This window comes from Culex quinquefasciatus, chromosome 2 (genome assembly GCF_015732765.1).
Source record: "Culex quinquefasciatus strain JHB chromosome 2, VPISU_Cqui_1.0_pri_paternal, whole genome shotgun sequence".
Taxonomy (NCBI): Eukaryota; Metazoa; Arthropoda; class Insecta; order Diptera; family Culicidae; genus Culex; species Culex quinquefasciatus.
The window spans coordinates 59304512-59329474 of record NC_051862.1 but is presented as its reverse complement, the minus strand read 5'-3'; the positions used below and the strand labels follow the sequence as shown (position 1 = coordinate 59329474).

Genomic DNA, 24963 nt, shown 5'->3' with positions numbered 1-24963 from the left:
AACGGTCTATCCCACTCACACTTAACTTGAACTGTCACTAGAGCGAAACAGATATACTGTTTGTTTACATTTGAGGTTTCGCCCTATTGGAAAGTTACTACGAAAATTTGGGTTGGTTGAATCAGGATGAAATATTGCATTTTTTTCATATTTAACCCTTTAACGTCTGTGGTAGTGAAGCTCAGTGAAAATTTTACTTCAAACTATGATTTCTCGAAAACTATTTAACAAATTTACTTAACACTAATTATTCTAATAATTAGTTTATTTTCATTCCATAATATCGTAGGTTATGTTTCCAAACAAAGCAGCAAAATCTAACTCTGACGCATTATCTAGAATAGACCTTAAGACCTGCAATTTTGAAAAATGTGGCAATTTCAATAAAAACATTCAAATAAGTCAAATTATTTTGTTAATGTCTCTTTAAAACTTAGATGCTAATTATTGCGAAATTGTCATACTTCCGGTGAACCGGGAACTATTTATTAATTATATCCGCGAATTTCCGAGATTTTTTTTTACGAGACGGGAACTTTAACGCTAACCGTCATTCGTTGTCTCATCTTCTTAAAAATATCCAAAAAATCTGGGGTAAAAAAAATAAAATAAAATAAATCCTTTATCCAATTAGCCTTACCGTAAACCGGGGTGACTTTTATAGGATTTCAATTTGTTTTTGGAATATTTTCCAAGAGGTAAAGTTTTTCTCAAGATTATTATTTTTATAACAAGTCCATGCACTATTTTGGCAAACAGTTTTTTTAATAGTGTTTAGACAAATAGTTACGTTAAAAATTCTTAGTTTAAATTTCGGGATGACTTTGATAGTCATAGTTTTCCATTTTAAAATCATATTTAGGATGTTCAAACTTTATTTGTACGTTAAATGTACCATCACTAAAGTAGCTGATATAGTTTTTAAGAAAAAAAAAAATCAATGTTTATATTTAGTTCACTAAGTTTATGAGCTTTTTTTTACAAAATACATATAAATTTTTGGTAAAATTGTTGAAAAGTCGGAATTTTGCCTCAAATTCGGTAAAACTAGTTTTGTTTATAAAATTTTCACATTTTACATGAAATTTGTTCAACTGCAATTGCTTTTGAATTTGAAGTTTTTTAAATTGTGTTCAAAAAACACATATTATTTATTATTTACAAACTTATTCAACCTTCGTATAGTGGAAAATTGTCCAAGGAATCCGAAAATTCATTCCGTTTTCCGATTCAAAATCATGTTCATTGAGAAAATCATGACACAATGAGAAGTTTAAAATAATGACTTTCATCAACATTTTCTTAACTATAGTTAACTAACTTTCCAAACATTTCAAAATTTTATGAAAATTTCTTTTTGAGGTACTTTGAACACTTCTCTATGATTCACAACCCAACCCCCAACCGTTTGGCCCTGCGGGCCAGATCTGATTTTTCTGAAGCAGTGGCGGGGCGGAACTATTGTTGGTAAAAGTACAAAAAGTACATTTTTTTCATAAAGTTTATTTTATTAAGATGTTTCAAGTAAACAAAAAATAAACTAGTGTTGCAAATAAGATTCATATATTTTGATCTTAAGAAAGAAAAGCAAAGATAACTTTCAAAGATGTGTTTATTTAATTTATTTTCATTATGTTTTGGTTAAAATTGTATTGTAATTGTTTTTGTCGATTTAAATTAAATACCCTGATATCATCAACAAAAAAATAAACATTCAAATTTCGCCGTTACAAGTATTTTTTCAAGTTTGAAAAATTAACGAGACAAGATAACATTTGTTGATAAAAAGCAAAGCAATCCACTTTAACGACCCCGGGTCTTTTGTGGGCTCTGTTGCAAGTTTCTACTCATTTCTAGGCGTCCGAAGGTTATGTGTGGTGAGTCACTCATAACCTCTTTTACGCAAATGGACCGACGTTTTACTTCCCCATCCGATAGAAGGCGTGATCAGGCAAATCTCGTCTCGAAAAAAGCCACCGGGTCCGTCTGGGATTGAACCCAGGCCATACCGGGGTGGAGAGGCTACCACGCTAACCACTGCGCCATCGGACCCGGCTTGTTGATACGAAATTTGAAATAAAATCTTCTATACGAAAAAACAATGTTTGCGTTGTTGTGCATCTCTATTCAAATATTTTACAAAACATTTCAAATTGATTTTAAAGACACGAAATTTCAAAAAGTGGAGAAAAATAAATATCTGATAGTTTTTAATTCGTCATTCTTCTAATTTCTTGGAATTATTGAAGTAAATGAAAAAATTGCTGACTGATTTCTTGACTCATTTAGAATCATTTTTAATATTTTAGTTATATTTACAGCGATCTTTATTTTCGATATGATTAATTTTCTTTTTTCAACAAACTTCATCATTGAAAAGTTGTTCTGAAAAAAATACATTATTTTTGCTAACTCATTCATGAAACATTAATTTTGATCAAAATCCTCAATAATGTAACAAATTAAAAACAGCCAAAACTTTAAAAAATTAAATTAAGTGGCTTTTGGCACATTTTTCAAGTTTAATAATTGATTCTGAAAATATCAATATAGAAATGATAAGAATTAAATTCAAACATAAAGAATGTTTAAATGTGAAATAAAAACAAAGGAAAAATCCATACAATACACGGTGTGTTTTTTAGAACAAGCTAATGATAAAAAATTCGGTATGTCTGATATTTGGCACAGTGAAAGAAGGGCTCTTTCCCGACATTTTGCGGGGTATAGCGAAATATTTCGTCGGGGGGTCTAGAGCAACTTTTTTTTTCAGGAATATTTTTAGATTTTATGGGATATTTGTTCAAAAAAGTCACAGAAAATCGGTGCATTCTTGTTGATATCACTCAAATTTCTTATGAATATGCCTTGGGGACTCTAACCAACTACCTTTGACCAATATCTGACCTCCAATAAAAAAAAAATCGAACCAAATTTACCAGATTTCTAACATTCTTTGAAATTACTCCAAAATCCAAGCTGGAAACCCCGATACGGCCGAAAATACATCTTTTCTTTGTACAATTTGTCATGAAAATACAGCAACACATTGCCCGTATACGAATTTGAGCATCAAACAATGCAAAACATGGATTATTTAATAAATAAGCTGTTTATTACCCAATAGGTTCCGAAAATATTTTTTTTAATCCTCTGCCACATCACACTACATATTACATTTTAAAACATTCTAGAATCAATCACATTGAAGAAAACAATTTTCTGAACAAGTTCCATAAAAAAGTTTCAGTTTTGGGTCAATATACGCAGAGATATGCCCAATTTCCTAAAATAAATAGTGCCTTTCTCCAACATTTCTTAATTTAATTACCTTTCACATGATGGGCACTGCCTACTGAGTTTTGTAATGAATGCTATAGAATAATTTTCATGAATTTCGTCAAAACTTGTTATAATTTTTATGTTTCAATAATATATTATCATCATAAAAAATATCTTAGTAGGCAGTGCCCATCATGTGAAAGGTAATTGAATTAGGAAATTTTGGAGAAAGGCACTATTTATTTCAGGAAATTGGGTATATCTCTGCGTATATTGACCCAAAACTGAAACTTTTTTATGGAACTTGTTCAGAAAACTGTTTTCTACAATGTGAATAATTCAAGAATGTTTTAAAATGTAATAGTGTGATGTGGCAGAGGATTGAAAAAAATAATTTTTGGAACCTATTGGGTAATAAACAGCTTATTAAATAAATAATCTATGTTTTGCATTGTTTAATGCTCAAATTTGTATCCGGGCAATGTGTTTCTGTATTTTCATGACAAATTATACAATGAAAAGATTTACTTTCGGTCGTATCGGGGTTTCAAGCTTGGATTTTGTGGTAATTTCAAAGAATGTTATAAATCTGGTAAATTTGGTTCGAATTCTTTTTTATTGGAGGTCAAATATTGGTCAAATATAGTTGGTTAGAGTCCTCAAGGCATATTCATAAGAAATTTGAGTGATATCAACATGAATGCACCGATTTTTTTTAACTTTTTCCAAGGGGTTTCCAGCATTAAGGATTACTGACCAGTCTAAATGGAATTACCAGGATTACTGGCAATATGTCATGAATTACTTTGATTTCCCAGAATTACTTGCGATTTCCAGAAATCACGCAGAATTGCTCAAATTTATAAAAATAACTTGGAATTACTGCCTAGCTTCCAGCATATTGAGAATTGGATCGAATGACAACTGTCAAATGCACAAAACTACGTGCATGGCAATAGTACGTCCATCCCGGGAATTCCCGGGATTTTTATATGTTGTACGGGGAATTCCCGGAATTAAACAAAAATCTTAATTTGGCCTGGAAATTACATTAGTATTACAATTAATAAGTTTAAACTTTTCTAAAATATTACATAAATTGGTACCATTTTTTTGTTGTCATTTTTGTTTTTTAGACATCTTAAACCAATTTTTAAGCTGTTTTAGTCATGTCATATAGAAATAATTAAAAAATAAATATTTATAAGATACTTATTTAATTTGAATTAGAAACGTGGTGCATATAAAATTCAAAGCACAACAGAGAACAGCAAAAAAAATTTAAAACGACTGCCTCCGCGGAATTTTTGGCGAATTTTTTTTTTACACGCGAAAAAAAAGTTGGAACGATGTTTTTGATCGCAAACATTACAGATTTCATCAAATTAAGCTCTGCAAAGTTCTAGAATCATCTAGAAATCCTAACAAATCACTGGAAAGAAGAATCATGTTGATTGGTTGAGTTATGCCCGAGAACCATTGAGTTGAAGTTACCGTTCCAACTTTTTTGGAGCCTTGGGCGTTGGAATGTTAGGCTATCTAAAAACTGCTATCCTTGTTTAGATTGATATTAATAGTATTGAGATAATTCTATAAATTTAAAGCTTGAAAAAATAACAAATATAAAGAAAACATAGATTTTATGACTTTTTCAAAAATTAGAAACTTTCCGGGAATAATATTTTTCCCGTTTTCCGGGAATCTCAAAACCTGGGAAAATTAGACGTCCTGCTTGGAAACCAATTGGGTAAATATCAACATCATTTTGAAAACTGATTTTGGCGTTTGAGTGCATTTAAAATTCAAAGCACAACAAAGAACAAAAAAAATCTTTAAACTATCTAAAAGTGCTATCCTTGTTTAGATTGATTTTAATAGTATTGAGCTATTAGTATGATTTCAAAATCATAACGAATATAAAGAAAACATAGATTTTATGACGTTTTCAAAAATTTCCCGGGATAAAAATATATTTTTTCCGTTTTCCGGTAAACTCAAAACCCGGGAAAATTGGACGCCCTACTTGGAAATTATCGAATAATGTGGTAAACATCAACATCATTTTGACAACTGATTTTGACGTTTGAGTGTTTTTCATCCGAATACATTTGAATTAGAGAGCATCCAAATTTGCGGACATTCTGAATCCGCTCTGTACTTCTTACATCCATAAAAAGCATCAAGGAAAAGCAAAATGAATTACTAGTAGTTACTTGAATTAATGGGAAATACACGAATTACTGAGTAACTATGGAATTACTCGAATTACTACGGAATTACTAGGTAATTTCAGAATTACAGGAATTACTGCATAATTGCGGAGTAATTCTGGAATTACTGAATTACTTACTCAAAATCCGAATGATCCCGTACTAGCTGTAACTTTGGTTTCTTACATGAAAATTAATAGACAATAAATAGAATCATAAAAGGTTTATCGAAGTTATCTTTCTAACAGTTATTTTTTATTATTTTCTGAAGTATGTTTTCACAAACAAGAATCATGGAATTACCAGGATTACTGGGATTATTAGGAATTACCAGGATTACTCTGGAATTACTCAGTAAATCCGGAATTATAGAATTACTTACTCAAATTCCAAGTAATTCCGGATTAGTGACCAGTCTGACACGATGCTGGAAACCCCTTGACTTTTTCGAGCAAATATCCCATAAAATCGAAAAATAATCTTCAAAAAAAAAAGTTGCTCTAGACCCCCCGACGAAATATTTCGCTATACCCCGCAAAATATCGGGAAAGAGCCCTTCTTTCACGGTGCCAAATATCAGACATACAGTCATCCCACATATTCGGAACACCCACAAATTCGGAACACTTTTGTGATAATTTGTCAATAGCATGCCAAATGCAGCTTTTCTCTCGACCCTACTATTTTTAGGACCTTTATTTGGACATTTTCTTGCTATTTCACTAGTAAAAGTAGTACTGTTTGAACAAAAAACATCATTTCAAGACTATTTTATCCTGAGCAGCAAAACACTGCCTCCAAATTGCCTGTTCCATGATTGTGGGATGTTATTGTGCCTTCCACAATTGTGGAACACCTGAATTCAACTGATATTTTCACAATAAAAGTTATCAGACCATGGATAAAACATCACTAAGCTTGAGTTTCACTGGTTGCAGTGTGTGAAGTCATTATTTTGTAAAAAATATGTACTCCTGGAGAGATCCAAAGTTTGTTTACATCCGTAAGAAAAAAGTGTTCCGAATTTGTGGATTTCGAGGGTCAAAGTTTTACTTCAAAAACTTGATATAAAAGTTGAAATTTGCAGTTGTTCGATATAGCATTCGAAAGATCGCAAGAAAAGCTTCCAAATGAAGGTCAAAGCGAATCATTAAGTTCAATTATTGATTTGCTATGATTTTTTGAACATTCGTCGATCTGTAAACTGTTCCGAATATGAGGGATGACTGTACCGAATTTTTTATCTTTGAGGTCTCGAAAAAATACTCCGTGAATACGTTGAATAAGGCTTTATAGTCAGAAATTTACCAACACATTCAAAGTATGTTTACATTATTAATATCTGTTGTTGTTTATCATTATAAGATCTGAAAATTTGATCTCAAGATTATTTTTTTAAGTTTTGACTATTAATTAATTTACAATTAATGTGGATGATCATGGTTTCGATTCCCATCTGCTCAAACATTCCATCAGGAGTAGGGCTCGTCTCCCCGTAAGTACAAATAATATAGGCAGCTCCGGTGGAATGAAAAAACTCATCAAAATCTTTATGTTTATTGTCAATCACTTTATTTTGCCTCAATTTCGTTAAAATTTTCTTCGCTGACGTATCTGAGTAAATTATTCGAAACCATTCATATCGACACACTTCCCCCCAAAATAGCTCTCCCGTTCCCCTTTTCAAGGCAACCACTCGGCATCCGGTTCCTGTGACACCGTCAAACGTTCCGCACGATGGCCATTGTTGGTGGTGGTTGCGCCATGTTCGTTGCTCGAGTCGGTGTATTGGTTATAAATCTGCAAAATAGGACGACAATCGGATTACAACGGTGAAGAGCAGCCCACGCACACATGGGGGAGGAAAACGGGTGCCTTTGCCCTACTCATGCACATTTTGGGACATTTGCGTCATCTTTCATGTGTGGGACGGTTTCCGGAAAGAAGGCCTGGAAATGCTTGAGACTTACAAGCACCAGGGGGTGTACGATTTCAATTGAATTTTTGACAAGGAGGATTTCGTTTCGCAAAAATGTAAAATAACAACCAATTACCGGGAAATTCGTAATATGGTTAAAAAGCACAAAAAAAGATGGCTCTTCCTCTAGGAAGCTCAACAAGCTCAAAACATAAAGTTATGAACCTTTTTGCCGGCGTTGACGGCGTACTCGAACCCGTCGCCGATCTTCTCGCCGGCCTTGCGGAACACGTTCGCGATGTTCTTCGCCGAGAAGGTGTTGGTGTCGACGTGGATGTTCCAGCCGGCTTCGCCCTCCTTCGGACACCCGGTCTGGTTGATGATGCTCAGGTCGAACGGATCCACCGAGAAGCTCGCGAGCCGGTTGCGAATCTGTGAAAGAGCAGAGATTAAAAATTAAGATTAGTAATTACGCTGAAATCTGAGTTGATTTTTTCGTAAAAAGAATGCTTCAGAAGAGAGTCGAACCAAGTATACTCGAGCATAGCACCAATAGTGTTAAGTGATTCCCCTTAAGCAGTTTTTTTTGCATCATTCTCATTATCTTCGCTTGAACGTGTGAAGGTGTGCAAAATCCATTTAATCTACATCAGACCGGGTTGGTGCAACAGGACACCGCTTTGTCACACAGGACATTGTCTACAGGTAGCTGCTTTCACAGACAAGTAGATCAACGACTTTTAAATCTTTTTTTTTTGGAAAGATCTTTAAAAAACCTAGAAATATTTAAAAACAACCTTAAACAAACATTTGTTACTAGATTATAAATCTATGACCTTTAAAACGAGTTGCAAAGGTCCCCCCAGGAATCCCAAGCCGGGATCAGCTGGCAAACAAAAGTGGGTGGAAAATGCTCCATGCGCTGAAGTGCAATTTAGCGATTGCATCAGGCAGGAGGTGGAACCGTACGCGTCGTGAACGTCCTGATGGTAATGCTTACACCCGGGAAGACCCAGCCTGATTATAGTGTTTGAACCTGCTAGGGGCGGCAGATGTTTGATGCTGGTGCGAATTTGAGTCGGGCTTTTTTGCGTGTTCGGTGAGGTGGTCGACTGTGATTCTCAGAGCAGTGTCGTGTCATTTTACGTTTTTGGTTGAAGAATTTTTGCGAAGTTTTGAGAGTAGAAAAGGCAGGCTTGTCCAATTTGTTGTTAAACTATCAAAAACAGATAATCTCTCGAAAGTTTAACTTTGTAACATTGAAAATCAAACCAATAGTTTCCGAAGAAATCGACGATTGAAAACAGAGAGATTTGATTTTGCATCTAAAAATTAATTTCAAAATTTAGGGTTGATGACATTCGATTTATAAAAAAAATCATATTCTTCTTCATATATTATATTAGTATCAGAACAATTCTCTACGAAATCGGCCGATTTCAACCATTTTTATTTTTTGTATTTTTTGCTCGCTCAAACTTTGTCGGGGTCTTCCCTATGACTGAAGAAGCCATTTTGTGTAATTGGTTCACCCATACAAGTCTCCATACGATATTGGCCATTTTGTCCATACAAAAATGGTACGTAAATATTTGAAAATCTGTAACTTTTTAATGAATATTCTGATCAATTTGATGTTTTCCGAAAAGTTGTAGGTATTGATGAGAACTATTGTGAAAAAAATGCCGATATTCAAATTAATTTTTTTTTACAGAAACTCAATTTCTCAAAACCCGTTTTTTTCTATTTTTGAGATTTTTTGATGTACCATTTCAGAAAAAAAATTAAGGTTCAGAAAATGTTCCTTAATATTGTCTAAGAGATAATGAAGATGGGGTTCTGGTTGTTGAGATATAGCAACTTAAAGAAAATGAAACAGGAAAATTGAAGTTTTCTAAGTTACACTCAAACGATTTTCCATTTTCTAATGTCGATGTCACAGCAACTAATGGTTCTGATTTGTTATGTTACAAAGTGAAACATTCTTGAAATTTTGCGTTCTTTTCGAAAAAAATATTTTTTGGAAATTTTGGAATCAAGACTAGCATTTCAAATAGCGTGATATTGAATATTTGGACCTCTAAAACAAACAAAAAAAAAAAACGAATTATAAAAAAATAGGTACTTATTTTGGAAATTAATTTTAAGAGATAAAAAGTGAAATTAAAAATCTCGATTGATTTTTTGTGTTTCTATTTTTTCAGAAAATTCCTTATCATAAGCTACAACTTTGCCAAAAGCGCAACATTAATCAGATAATTCCTTCTCATGATCGGATTTTTTACTGGCTTGCAAAATTGTATGTAGTGTCATTATTGTAGACTGGATAAAAAACGAATGATACAAATGTTTTTTTTTTATATAAGGAATGCAAAGTTTCATCCAAACCAAAAATTAAAATAGAAATGTCGACATGTAGAGAATTACCAACATATCTTTTTCGAGAAAAAAAATCCCATGCATTCTTAAATATTGTACCGTACCCGTTATCAAAATTAAACCATTTTTGATACTCTATGCCTTAATTATGTTTAGGGCTAGTGATTTTTCAAGGCAAAAATCATTTCAATTTCAATCAGTTACGCAACATGCCAATTTCAAAACATTTGAATTTCACGGCAATTTCACGGTATCCTAAAATCGGCCTAAAATTAACACAAAAATGTGTTATTGAAGAATTATTTTGTACAGGAAAGTTACTGAAAAAGTAAGCAGTTGTTTAAGATAAAAAATTTAACCAGTGACAAAAAATATAATTGAGAATATTTAATGAGCAAAATTTAGTGAAATTTTGCCCAATTTTTCATTAATATAATTTAAGATTCAGCTATCCTGTTTTTACTGAGATATTAGAAATTTAATTTGCTAAAATATCTTTAAAACATTAAATATCTTAAAAACAAATCAAATCCTAGATAACATCCAAAGCGATAAATTCACCAAAATGAAGATTCATTAAAACAAAAGAACGTTTTTTTGCTTATGGTTTTCAGCGAAAGAGAAATTTGAGTTTTTCAAAAAAGTTTATACAAAATTTCATTTGGAACAGTGTTTTTAACATTTATTTTTGAAAATTCCTGAAAATTGGAATACTCTGCAAATAGCTTAACAAATCTCTAATAATATAATATAACAAAACTTAAATCAATTTTAATTAAAAAAATATTTATGACCAAATTTCTATTTTTCAAGGGGTTTCATATTGTTAATCGTTATTTCAATAAATTGAACAGCGATGAAAATAGCTTACACTACTCTGCGTTTTCTTTCTTTGAAGTTTTGAATTTCGTTTTTTCTCTTTCTTTTTGAAGTTTGGTGTTATAAAGAAAAAATGTGCAGCATCTTCAAAAATTTGTTAAACAAATAACCTTTTAAAAATTAAAAAATCAAAAGAAAAATCTGTGTTTCAATACACTAAGGAGCAATTTGACAGTCAACTATTTGAATTTCGAGGCATTTCGCGTTATTTATCAAATTTCCCGGCCAAGGGCGAATTTCACGGATTACGCGTCTTCCGTGAAATCGCGAAAAATCACTAGCCCAAATTATATTATATCCAATTATTAAAAAGTATTTATTTCCAGTCAGAGCTGTGGGATAAAACTTTATTGCATATTTACAAATATTTGAGACTTTAGATTATCGTGTGAGCAGCAGCGCCTGGAAGATGGATTTTTGTGGCGTTCTTTTTGTGCTGTTTTCGTGATCGTGTTCATGTCGAATTATGTGGAAGGTGCGAAGCCGCGTTTTAGGATTCTTGTGTCTTTGTTGTTTTATTTATGTTTCCATCTGGAGTATTAGTTTTAAAATTATTTTCATTTTTTACAGCTTCCTGGAATTATTTTAAATCAAATGTTTACATGTAAATTTGTCTACTCACTATATGATTTATTTAAATGTTCATATTATTCCTTATCCTATTCCTTTCCTGTAATATACCATCTCCTCATACCATATATGATCAAATTGCTTAAATTAACGAAACTTTCTAAAACAGCATGGGAACCATCTGGAGCATTTATATTTTAAATAACTGTTTTTTTACAGCTTCCTGGAATTATCTTGATTGTATTTATTATATTTATTATATTTATTTTATTTACTATATTTACTATATTTATTATATTTATTATTTATCATTATTACAAAACTATATGCTTATTAGATAATACACTACAGACTCACATTTACACTTACAAACATTCAAATCATTAAATACATTACGCACTCAACCATTTTCATCGGCCCGATGAAATTCCCCTAACCCCCATTCCAAACCTCCCAAAAATATTCCGTTCACTTTTAAAAGTCGCATGGGTTCCCTGCACTTTTGCCACTAGTGAACAACAAAAACATCCCCTCCCAAATCCCCACGGGACTGTATGGGCGTAGCCTTGGAGCACAGTGTGGAAATGTACGTTCTTAGATATTCTAGGTTGTACCGGGCAGCAATCAAATTGTCTAAGAATATTGAATTGACCATTGTGGCACCCCCTGCAGCGTGGTGCAGACCCGTTATGCTATGCTATGCTATGCTAGTTACAAATATTTGAGACTTTAATTTTTGATATATAATTTGTTAAAAATTTTATTCAATTTACATAACAACAAAGATTAGGAGGGGAAAGTGGGGAGACTTTTTCCCCGGAACACTTGCCTGTATCTCGTCAGCGTATGTTCTAGAAAGTTGTGAGAAATTGACTGTCGAATACAAAAAAAGTTTGGATTGAGTTACACACATTTAAAAAAAACGAAGTTGACATTATAGCTGTCGGCCACCGTTGCTAGTACCAACCACTAGTATCTTCCTTTTATCTACAAGGACTTCGCCGCCCTGGGCTCCTAAGAGTATGAAAGTATGGCACAGAGCGACGGCGCCGAATACCCATATTTACACAAAGAATTTATAGAGCGCCCGCCGCGGGATTCGAACCGGCGACCTCTGGATTGTGAGTCCAGTGCGCGGTAATTGTTTGATAAACAAAACCCTGATGGACATTATGTTAAATTAATTGACCTACTATTTTTAAAATCAATTGTTTAAAAAAGGCTTTTAAGGAGACTTGATAGCTGAGTTTTCACATCCCTGAGTTCCACCCCGGGGACGATAATCTATTTCTGTCACCACATGCTGGAACGGATGATCCTGCTGCGTGGTGTGAATAGTCGAGGCAAACGCGAGTTACGTTTTTAATTTGGTCACTGTGAGTAGAGGTGAATGATAGCAAGGCATCTCGTTGCAGAACCAAGCCTTTGGTGCACCGTCGTCCTTCCGCTCATTATTCGAGCTTTAGGATTAAACGGATAGGATGGATGCTTTAGATGTGGTTTGTTTGTGTACTTTGAGGGTGCTTGATCTGAGAGGATTGGAATTAATCCTGATAAATCTAGTTTATGTTAAATGGTTTAATTTTAATCTATGAGAACATATTTACTTTTACTTTTAAAATAAAAAAAAAGTTATTTTTAATTCTAGTTCGCACTAACAATCGAAGAGTCAACCCCCTTTTTTAATTTTATTCAAGTGACTTCTGTCAACACCTTTTGAATGCTCACTTTTCGTGCCCCAGGTCGTCGGTTTGTCCTATCTCTAGGATGTGCTCGTTCGTTCCGGGCGTCGCCATTAACGAACAGAAGCTGGGGGCAAACGAACACACGCATTCGCAGAAAGGGAGCTTTTCAAAAAGCTGGTGGTTTCAAGTTTGCATGCGGCGATTGCAGCCAACCCAACCTCCCACACCCACACACACAGTCTGTTTGTCTTGTGCGGTTTGGTTGCAGCAAGCAATCTCCTCTGGGAGAGGTGCTATCTGTGACACTCGGGACTGCTTTGCGTAATGTTGAGGGTGGTCATTTTCTTACTTGGGTATTTATATAATAAATGAAAAGGATATTTTTTTAACGGCTGGTTAAGTTTTTTGAAAGTATTTGTCTTCCCCACCTGAAAAATGCCAAGGATTATAATTTCATATCAAATTTTAATTGACTCTTTAAAAATTTGAAATGGTTGCCAGCAAATCGAAGACAAACATAGAAGGTAATTGTTTTTGTTTCAAATTTTAGATTGGTTGAAAAATTGAAAAAAAAACTTTAGAAAAAGCATTCTTAAGTTTTTATTTTATAGAACTGTAGATATGTTTAAAATTCCCACACTCCCAAGGATTTAAAGACAGGAAAGTTTTTTTCTTCTAGAGGATAACTCTTATTTAGTCTACATAACATCATTTTGAATTGTGTTCATATCAAATATCAATTTTATGCATTATTTCCGGAAAATTCTAAATCTTAAAATTTTCAACCAAACTGCATTCCTAGCCACTCTCGAATCCTGTTGAACAAGTGACTTTTTTAGCCCAACTCTGCCGTCGAAATTCAGAGCAAACACGAGATCTGCGGAAGTGGGCGAGCCGGCCCGTGTGATATCATCAAAGGGAACCTTTTTTCCGAGGGGGAGAGGTAGGTACACAAAAGTGGCCCAGGTTCAGCGGACCGGGACATGAATATTTTATCACCACTTGGCAAACGCAAAAGTTGGCGGCAGCAGCGCCACGGCGAAGAACCCGGAAAACCAGCTGATGCTGGTGGTGTGGCACGGTTGACCTGGTCCCTGCCGGGGGACCTCTGCTCTGGAGATGGTTGACGATGATGGACCTTTTTTTTGCCACGCGATGAGTGGATTGTTTACAATGTTTGACGGTGCGGTGTGGTTTATCTAGCTTTTGAAAAAAGGTTTTTTTCCGTGTTTGCAAACTAGTGGGTGAGAAAAAGGTGCATCCTATTACAACTTATCCAAACAAGAAAGTCGCGGATGGATTATACTGTATGTAGATTAGGAAGGTGAATAAATTAACTTTTTCCTTTGATCGATTAGATAATTTTTGAAATAAAGCAAAATGTTAGGTTTCAAGAACAAAAAAAAAACTGTCACTGAGCTATGATGATGTCGATTCTTTTAATTTTTTTACATGCAAATTTTTGTTTATTGTATTTCTTTGTTGTATATTTTGTTCAGTTACTGTTTAAAGTTAAATAGTGCGATATAGACTATCTTTCATCAGCTGTAAAATGCAAAAAAGCGTTAAGAAAAAAAGATTAAATTTTGATTTTAAAGCCTGATTTTGTAATTTCAAAACAAAAGTATCACAAAATGCTTTATACAGCATTACAGTTAGGCCGGTGCAAATATTTTGCAAAGTTTATAAGGCCCTTCCTCCTCCCTAAAACCACTACCCAAAAATCAGACGCAAAAAAACATAACATACCTAATTTATTTAATGGAAAAATGTTTAAGTCTCTCTGCGTTGATAATAACAATAAGCATGTTTGGGCTAGTTGTAAATATTTTTTAATTTTTGTAAAATTCCAGTTTACAAGCCGGAAATTTGATTTTAGGGTCAATGCTTAGAAACATTGAAAACTAATTAATCCAATAACTCAAATCTGATATATTTTCCAAAAATCCGGATCTTACGGTGGCCTGCGCTCCGGCCACCGGTCCGTGCAGTGCGATTTTTCATCGGATTATTGTTCCTGGTGCAAAAACGAAGCTTTTGGTGTATAGCAATCGATGGTTTGGGCGAAATCATGTTGCGGTAATTTTTTAGGCTCTTTTTTCCCACTGTGTACGGGTTGTAATTTCAATCCTTATACTTTTTTTGCCTCCCCCTTCGTCTTTGATAAAAGTCGAGGGACATAAACTTATATATTTTTTTGCAAATGTCCTTTTGTTCATCAAAAGTTTACATAATATCATTTTATGATTTTTTTTGTAAGCTTTTACCGATTACTGATATGTGGTCCAAAATTCAAAATTCAGTGCATCATTTCCCCTTAATATGTTTAACGAATTAAAATTCATTACTCTTTTTTTTAAAGAGGGGTTTCAGATATTCAATTTTTGGGGCTCAGCGGCAAGGTCTTTTGATGACCTATCCAAAAATATTTCGTATGATAGATCCGGACAAAATTTTTATCAAAATGTCTGAGACCCGGTTTCAAAAAAGTAGGTGCTTATAACTTTTGATAGGATTTTCAGATCTTAATTTTTTTTCGACTTGTTAGAAGGTTTTTTGATCACCCATCCAACGTTGGGTCGCATGATAGATCCGGACAACGTTTCCATTAAAATATCTTAGATCCGGCCTCCAAAAAGTGTATAAATAACAATTAAAGTGCTTATATATAACTTAAAATAAAATTTACAATCTTCGTATTATCAAATATTATGCATATTATCGGTTCTAGCAAAATCATGATCATGTTTTGAGCATTAAAAAAAACTAAATTTAAAACAGACTTTTTTAAGCAATAAAAAAATGACAAAATGCTTCAAAAACGATTACAGTCTTGGTGATGCTCTCAATTTCCAAAAACAATTGAGAAACAAAAATTTACCTAATTTGATTGAAGATAGCAAAAGTATCGTAATTGCAGTCGATTTTTTTTCATTTAGTCTGGTACAAATTTTGTTTAAAGTTTTTTCCTCCGCCCCTTCAAAGTTGGGTCGAAAAGTCAGGGGGTAATGCAAATATTTTTTTCAAAAAACTAGAAAATTTCAATGGAAACTTAGGTGCAATCAGCTAAAATCAATATTTTTGGCTTTTTGGGTTGATTTAAAAACCTTCAGATTTTTTTTGTTGATTTAAAAACCTTCAGATTTTTTGTTTAATTTTCGATGTTTAGTATTGCATAAACTAGTGTTAAATGCATTTTAAAAGTCTATGTGTTGAGTCTATGGCTTGTTATTTAAATTTTAAATTTTTGTGCCCCCCCCCCTCGACCCCTGCCAGAGCCGAGAGACAATAACTTTGAGAAATATTATATTATTTCAATAGGGTGCCGGTTCTTAAGGGTTTAAAAAATAATTATTAATCGTGTTGATTGTTAAACAAGAATAAGGGTCACTTCAGGTCAACTGAGTACACTTTTGGACTCGATCTTCACCGATTTGGACCAAACTTGGAGGGAACGTTCATCTATCGATAGTTAACAGAAATTCCAAGTTTGGTGCTGATTGGACCATCCCTCTATTTTTGGCCCCGCCCTCTTTTTTGACGATTTTCTAAAAAACTTTTTTTTCTTTTAATCATAATTTTGCAACTGTATGAGCAAAAGACTTCCTACAGATTGCATTTTATAGAAAATTGTCCAAGGAATTCGATAAAAATAAAATATTAACCCTTAAATGCCCACTAATATTAAATTTTAACGTTTTAAGTATTAAAATTCAGTTTTGACCAATTCCTTATATTTTTATTTGTTTTATTTTATCATCGTCGTGTTCCCCGGATGATTTTACATAATAACTAATGTAGACCTCAAACTAAAATGAACTATTGGCGAGATACAGCGATTTTACTGAAAAAAGTTTGATTTTGCGCAGCACTCAGAAGTACATGGTGTACTTTTCAACAAAAAGGGATGAATCCCGCATAGTTCGGTTTTTATATGTGAGAAACTTATTTCGGATTTGAATTCATAGGACAGAGTGCAGCACAAAATCATACTTTTTCAGTAAAATCGCTGTATCTCGCCAATAGTTCATTTTAGTTTGAGGTCTACATTGATTATTATGTAACATTTTCCGGGGAACACGATGGTGATAAAATAAAACAAATAAAAATATAAGGAATTGGTCAAAACTGAATTTTAATACTTTAAACGTTAAAATATAATATTAGTGGGCATTTAAGGGTTGAAATTTTATTTTTATCGAATTCCTTGGACAATTTTTTATAAAATGCAACCTGTAGGAAGTCTTTTGCTCAAATAGTTTCAAAATTACGATTAAAAGAAAAAAAAGTTTTTTAGAAAATCGTCAAAAAAGAGGGCGGTGCCAAAAATAGAGGGATGGTGCAATCAGTACCAAACTTGGGATTTCTGTTAACTATCGATAGATGAACGTTCCCTCCAAGTTTGGTCCAAATCGATGAAGGTCGAGTCCAAAAGTGTACTCAGTTGACCTGGAATGACCCATAATTAGTTTTAATTGTTTGCTAAATCATTAAAATGCTCTATATTCGCATTTAAAATGATTTTATCATTTTATCATTTTATCACCAGTCCGCAAAATTATACTGAGACTTGTATGGGAAAATAAGGATGTTTTTCATCCTACTACTTTTAAGGAATGCTACGAAAACTACGAAGAAAAATCGATTGGCAAAAACGTAGAACAAGTCTTGTCTTGTCTTGATTATGATGAAGCTACTCCTATCATCATTAGGATCATCAGTTTTTAAATTATTTGTTTAAATATGGAAAGTTTACTAACCTTGTCGACGTAGATCTTGTCCAGATCGCGCGTGCGGGACAGAATCGTTGCGCTCTGACGGTGACCGAGTGGGATCTTCTGACAGGAGAACACCCCGGCGTAGGTTTCAAAGTCGCTCATAAAGACGACAAATTTAGCGGAACCGGCAACACCTGGAGCAGGAGAGACAGAGTTGAATCGATTTAGAATTGAGAATAAGGGGTTGATTTGTGAAATTTGTGTCACAAAAAAAAGAACACTTACTCAACGGAAACCGGGCGGTCATCCGGGCGGGCACGTCCCGGTCGGTCGCGGTCAGCTTGCCGGTGTAGCTGTACTCGTGCTTGAAGGGGCCAACCGAGAGCGGGGCTCGCTGGGACCGCTGCTCGATGTCGTACTCGCCGGGGTCCTCGCTCTTGGTGATGTTGTAGATGACACAGGTGGACGCGGTGCCGGTCTTCTGGATCACGTACCACACGCCGGTGAACTGTCAGAGATGGATGGATGGGTGGAAACAAATGAGATTTTATTGTTTTTTTTTCTTCCTGGTTTACGAAGGCTGGCAGGTTAGGACAAGTCCGGAAACTAGCTGCCTGTCAAAGAGAGTTGTTACGTGAGGTGGTATGCAAAATTATGTTGTGTTTTTGCAAATGTTATTCTTCTACTCAGATTTTTTTTTTGCAACAAATTTAAATCACCTTTCAGAACATCTTTATATCAAAAAATACCCGCTGAAATTATGGAAATGTTTAGTTTGTATATGATTTGGATTATGGATTATGAGGTGTATTTTTTCAAATACAATGTACTGTCAACAATTGACATAAATATAGCTTTTTGTGAGCTTGTTTGAAGCAACAGAATTGCTAGCGGAGTAATATTTCCCTCCTTTTGTTTTAAGAGCTATCAAACAACTTATCGGTAGCCGTTTCTAGCTGCAAAACTGTGGTAAAGGGTTTGAGTGAGCTCTTTGCAGCAGCAATTTGTTCAACCAAAACACAACATCATTTTGCTGTTCAAAACGTTCCCCCCTAAAAGAAGTAAGTGCATCGTTACGATACAACGAAGAATCGTGCTTTTTGTTTCAGTCGTAAAGTAACTCAATAAAAGCTTATGATGGGGGTCAAAAGTGGATATTTGTTTTTAAGTTTAGTGGCAATGTTGATAAACTGTGAAGTCCCCACAACTAAAAAGGGATAAAATGAAGTTTGGTTCGGCTCTCTTATCAAACTTGCTAATTCAGTCAACTAAACTTTCCCCCCAAAACGTATCGAAATAATAATCTTCCAAGGTATACGATTGGAGCTTTTGGCCCCAAAACCACCTCAAGCGATAAATTGCAATCGCTGTGGAACCACAAAAGCCGATAAAACTTGGCGACGGCGACGACTGGGTGAACAGGGATCTAAAGTTTTGCGTCGAAACTTTTCAACAAGTTCGCCCGCCGCAGTCCCCCAACAGTTGTCACCGCGGCTGGAGCAGATGATGGGCCAAGATCAAGTTTTAGTTTCAATTTTCCAGCTCATTAATTGCTCAATTCACCACAATTCCGATCGAATTAGGAAACACTGCCGGCAAACTGCTACTGCTGTTGGTTCTGGCGCACGTGGTTCGGGTTTTAGTCAAAGTTTTGAAGCGCGAACAAGCAGCTTGAGTTACGACATTGTTGCGAGAAATTGGCACAGTGTAGTTGTGTTTAGAAAAACTGATGTTATGCGACAAGTTATTTACAAAATTATTATTATTTTTTTTAGCACGAGTTGTACATTTATTGAACAAGACAAGGTTGGATAAATACTTCTAATAGTGATAAAATTTGGCCGCTGTATGATGAATTTTTAAAAAATAATGATTTTTGGAAAAAAAATCGAAATTTTATACATTAAATTTCTTGACCTAATTTTTTATGTGAATTTGAATTTGCAATCAAAAAGTACTTCACAGATTTTTTTGATAAAGTACCTCATTTTAAAGAGTTTGATTTCAGTGAAATATTTGCAGTTTTTCGAATTCTATAAATAGCGACCATGAGTGACCATTTCTTAAAATATTTTTTTTCGAAAGGTAAGTAGAGTAACGGAAAATGGCAGAGTTTTTAAAACTTTTTTAAGTGTTTTTTTTCGATGAATAATATGTTTTTTTTGGATTCTGAGTATGCCATCAAATCTAATTTTACATAAAAGTCCCTTTGGCACCAAATGTCTATCTCATCACCGTTTCAGGCTGCAAATTATTGAAAAACACCTCTTTTTTCGCATGTTCAAAAATGGAAGGGGTCGTACCGCCTCTCCGTCACGAGATATATAAAACGGAGCTCGGATTCGTGATTTGGGACAAAAGTTACCCCTTAGGACAAAGTTTCACGCAAATCCAAGAGGAGTGGGGGCAACTTTTCCCGATTTCGTGTGAGTTGGTAGAGAATTACCCATAATCGTATGAAAAATCATGCAAACTTCAAAATATTATAGTGCTTTGGAAACGGGATGATGTCAGCTATCCATTGCACTTATAATTACATAAAAAATTTCACAAAAATACGTATTTTTCCTGTATTTTGAAAATGCAATGTTTCTCGAAAAAATACTCAAAATTATTGTTATTGAAATATGGGTATTAAATGTTCGGATTTTTTCATACATTTCGAATGTAATGATAACATGTTTTCTAAACCTTTTCACAAAACTACGTATTTTCGAAAAAATACTCCAAATTTCAGTTTTCTACAGTATAGGTATCAAACTATCAGGATTTTGTCATGCATTTTGAAAGTTATAACACATTTTTTTTTGAAAATAATGAAAATTTCACAAAATTATGTATTTTTGAAAAAAACAATCAAAATTTAAATTTTTCACAATGTGGTTATCAAATAATCAAATGAATCATATGATCAAATGAAAATAATCAAAATGCTTGCAAAACTACGTATTTTTTTATAAAGTACTCAATGTTTCAGTTTTTTACAATTGGGTATCAAACGGTCAGATTTTTTTCAAACATTTCGAATGTAATAAAAACATTTTTTGAAAATAACAAAAAATTCACAAAACTACGTATTTTCGAAAAAAAAAACACTAAAAATTTACTTTTTCACAATATGTGTATCAATGATTGGGATTTTTTCAAACATTTCGTTTTTTTCATACATTTTTTGAAAACACTCAAAATGTTTGCAAAACTACGTATTTTCGAATAAAATACACAATTTTTCAGTTTTTTACAATTGGGTATCAAACGATCGGAATTTATTGATACATTACGACTGTAATATTTTTTTTTCAAAATTTTCACAAAACTACGTATTTTCGAAAAAATATCCATTTTTTTCAATATGGGTAGCAAACGATCGGGGTTTTTTCAAACACAAAACTGCGTATTTTTCAAAAAATATTCAAAACGTCCGTTTTTTTAAATATGCACACTCATTTTTGGTTTTCGAGCTCGGCAGAATTCTGCCGAAAACAGAACAACTGATTTCTTCGGCAGAAAAATGCCGAACTTCGGCAAATTAACTGTCATTTTTCACCGAGTAATCGGTACAATGACTCACAATCTGCCGATGTTCGGCATATTTTTCTGCCGAGCGATAAGTTGTTCTGATTTCGGCAGAATTCTGCCGAAGTTCGGCATAAAAATCTTAGTGTGTGGGTACCAAAAATGATCGTTATTTTTTCATACATTTCGAATGTAATGACAACATATTTTGAAAATACTCAAAATTTTCACAAAATGACGTATGTTTGAAAAAATACTCAAAATTTCAGTTTTTTACAATATCAAAAAGATGAAATAATTTTTAATCTCGTATCAAATTTTGTCCAAATTCCTTCAAAAATAAACTATACAGTGCCTGTCGTCGCAAAGCTCAAACTTTTCCAGCTGAATGGTGTAACTCAATGAGCGACCGGGATCTAAGCGCTTAACCACTTTACTTTGGAAGGTTTCTCAAAGAAAAGCTCCTTCCTTTCTTCCCCCTGGGAGAGCGAGTAAAAGCAACCTCCCATTTTGTCGTCTAATGATGTTTACTGTTTTCAGCAGTTTTCCAACTTGAAGGCAAAACTGTGTGTCCCCCTTTCACAGGCTGAGAAGGGGTGGTGCTGAATAGTGGAAGTTGATTTTGTTTACACCATTTATATAGTGTTTATAGAGCACGTGTAGAGTGGTAGTACAAACTACAACTCGTTGGATGACGTTTTACAAATGAAGTTGACAGAGTCAGTCAGCGCCGCATCGGATGTTGGGCACTTTTGAATGCAGTGCGTTGAGTAATTAATTGAATTTGTGCGCCGTGATTTGTTTCCCCATGGGGATGATTCTGGGGGTGGACTTGTCCCACTTCTGCCAAGTTGATTGTGGTTACCAGCCACGTGGGCCGTTGTTGAGTTGATTTCTCCAGAAGTGCGATGATGAATGCAGCAGATTTCAGGTGAAAGGTATAATTAAATGGATTTGGTGTCCCTTGATTAAATTAAGCGCGAGAAGCTCTCGGCTTGATTGTGGAGAAAGCCATCATCAGCCAAAGCCACTAGAGATTAGGAAGTTCGATTGTTGGGTTTTGTCGGTTTGATGGAGGGCATTAGTTGTAATTAATTATCTCCTGCAGTACGTACTTTAAAGGATTGTAGCAATTGTGATTAAATTTAGATTCATCAAAGTCCGCCTGTTTTAAACAATGCTATTTCTCCATGTCACGTACTTTAAAATTGTTGAATTCTCTTAAAACGAGACTGAGAATATGTGTTTTCAGTTGTGCTTTCAAGTCAACAAAACTTTCCTAAGCAAGCAGAAAACTCCTACCTTGTTTCCTACAAACTGACTAATTTAGACAGCAAACGGATGAAACGATTCATCCAGCCAAGTCACGTACCATCAAATGCCTGTACCTGACCATCGCATTCATCACATCTGCCCTGATGAGCTACATCTAATAGAAGAAGCACACGTGCCAACAGTTTAATTCCCAATTACTTAGCAATTTACCGAAAACAGTTTTAGTCCTGCGATGTGAGATTCCAGTAATTTTTTGTCCAAATTTCAAAGAAAATTGAATCATCCAAAAGTTCAAACATTTGTGGTTGATTTTTTCCCTGCTCGCAGCTTCCCGGAACACACAACCATTTCCCACGTCAGATTAGATTTGGCCAGTTTGTGTTATCGATTCAAGTCCATAATGGCCCTGTTTGCACAGCAAAACCACAAAGTTCCGAGCCCACTGACCGCGGGTGGGCAGGACTCTGGAGGCAAACCAGTCAAGCTGTCAGCAACAGATGATGCTTTTATGGACGGAATTTTGCCCACATTTCACACAGCGACTCTGGACAGGCGCAATCTACCGGGGGGCGGCTAGTCGTTCCGTGTGGACTAGGACAATTTCAGCTTGCCGGGGCCAAGAACGTGCTACAAATTGATGTTGACTGAGTGGAAAATTCACTATTAAGAGCAGCAGCAACGGCAACAGCGACGAGGATGTTTGGCAGAAGGGATGAAATAAGTTGTAATGGATTGAATTATGATGCCCGGAGAGCGTAGAGTTTATTGCCAGGTTGCGGGAATCTACGCGGACTTGAGAGTGGAACACGGGACTAGGATTGCGAGGATTCTTATAAAACTTTTTACAAAAATACAGTTGTGATTGAGATCATCATTTTCAGCGAAAATTGATCATCACTCTAAAATGCTCTCTATTTTCTTAAATTTTAAGATTTTTTTTTCACCAAAATGAATCAGCGTGAAGGCCCTGAAGGAATTTTTGATCTAAGAGCAATTCCAGCTCAAATCAGTTTTTTTTTCTGGTACTTTTGTACCCGACCCCCTCCGATTTCAATGAAACTTTTTAGACATGTTATCCTAGGAATATATAAGCCATTTTTGTGTAAATAGAGCCAATTGAACTCAATTGTACAGCATTTGAATTGGATGTATGGGCTTACAGATATAAGCCTAATTACATTGCTCAGAACTGAAAATAGTTTATTTTTTCAGTTTGGTCGAATCCTGGATAGTAAATAAGCTTACGTAAATATCAAAACGAGTCAAACTAAGAAGCTGTCAAAGGCAAACTTATAGGATATTGTACGAGCTTTCCAGTGAAAATATTTTCAAGACTGAAAAATCAAGTCTGTCATATAGGAATGGCCAAAAATCCTATTTTTTCAACATTTTTATTTTTAAACCCGCTGTATCTTCACAAGGATTGTACATAGGACAATGGTCAATATAGAGACTTTTATGTAAAATTGTTTGGGGAATCGATTCACTATATTGGTTTTTGAAAATGTTGACGTTTAGACCACATAAAAAAATACAGTTTTAGTAAATGATTTGTGTTTTTTTAGGAGAGACATACCATCCTGCATTTTGCGTGGGTCTTTTTTTAACATCTAAGGCTATTTTCACAAAAATTTTGAACGAAAAAAATCGTAACATCACCTTTAATTTAAATAATAAACTAAAAATTGAATAATCTCATGGAAGTGGCTTGTATTTATCTTTCAGTGTAAATTTTATCAGAACGCCCGTCCAATAACCTACAAGTTTGTCTTTGACCACTTTTTGATACGATGCAACGGCTTTTGAGTCACAGTAAATTTTAAATTACAAAATACAAATATATTCAAATAACCAAACATTTAATATTACGCCCATTTTAAATGTTAGTCTTGGGTTAAAATTTTTTTAAAATATTTTTTTCGAAGAAACATCGGAAAATTTCACGAATGTTTCATGTTTTAACATTGTAAACCGGACCATTAGTTGCTGAGATATCGACATTAGAAAATGGTGGGTTGTTTGGGTGAGACTTAGCAAACATCAATTTTCCTGTTTTTAAATCTTTGTATGGCAATATCTCAGCAACTAAGGGTCGTATCAACAAAGTTCAAAAAAGCAAAATATTGAGAGTTTTCTCAGCTTTTCTAAAATATTTTTTTTTCAAAGGTGGGCAAACATGTGCACCATATTTAAAAAATGAAAAACTGCGACTATTTTCAAAAAAGTCACCTAAAAATGGCTTTAACTTGAAAACGGTGCACTTTATCAAAATTTCACTAAAGTACTTTTTGATTGCAAATTTTATTTTAACATCGAAAAATAAAATTGAAAAATTGTTGCAACCAATATTTCGATTTTTAGATAAAAAATATGTATTGTTTCAAAAATTCATAACTCGGTCAAAGATTTTTTGCACAACCTGTTAATTTCTGAAAAGTAGGCATTTTATGTCCCCTGAAACATATAAAAAAATTAAAATAAATTAAAAATAGTGTTTTTTTGGCAAATCAAGTTTTAGTAACAAAAAGTTA

At 34.1% G+C, this 24963-nt stretch overlaps 1 protein-coding gene across 3 annotated transcripts in view; it reads right to left on the bottom strand.

Annotated features, from left to right (window-relative positions):
- Positions 1-7041: 7041 nt before the first annotated feature.
- The window catches only part of LOC6052172 (apolipoprotein D), a 41021-nt gene continuing 23099 nt past the window's right edge, over positions 7042-24963 (bottom strand). For all 3 annotated transcript variants that reach the window (XM_038254578.1, XM_038254579.1, XM_038254580.1), the window contains 4 exons: positions 17927-18149; positions 17684-17835; positions 7636-7842; positions 7042-7292 (listed from right to left, as the gene is read on the bottom strand). In XM_038254578.1, the coding sequence (XP_038110506.1) occupies positions 7176-7292; positions 7636-7842; positions 17684-17835; positions 17927-18149 (699 nt within the window). In that variant the 3' untranslated portion in view covers positions 7042-7175. The remainder of the gene's footprint in view (positions 7293-7635; positions 7843-17683; positions 17836-17926; positions 18150-24963) is intronic.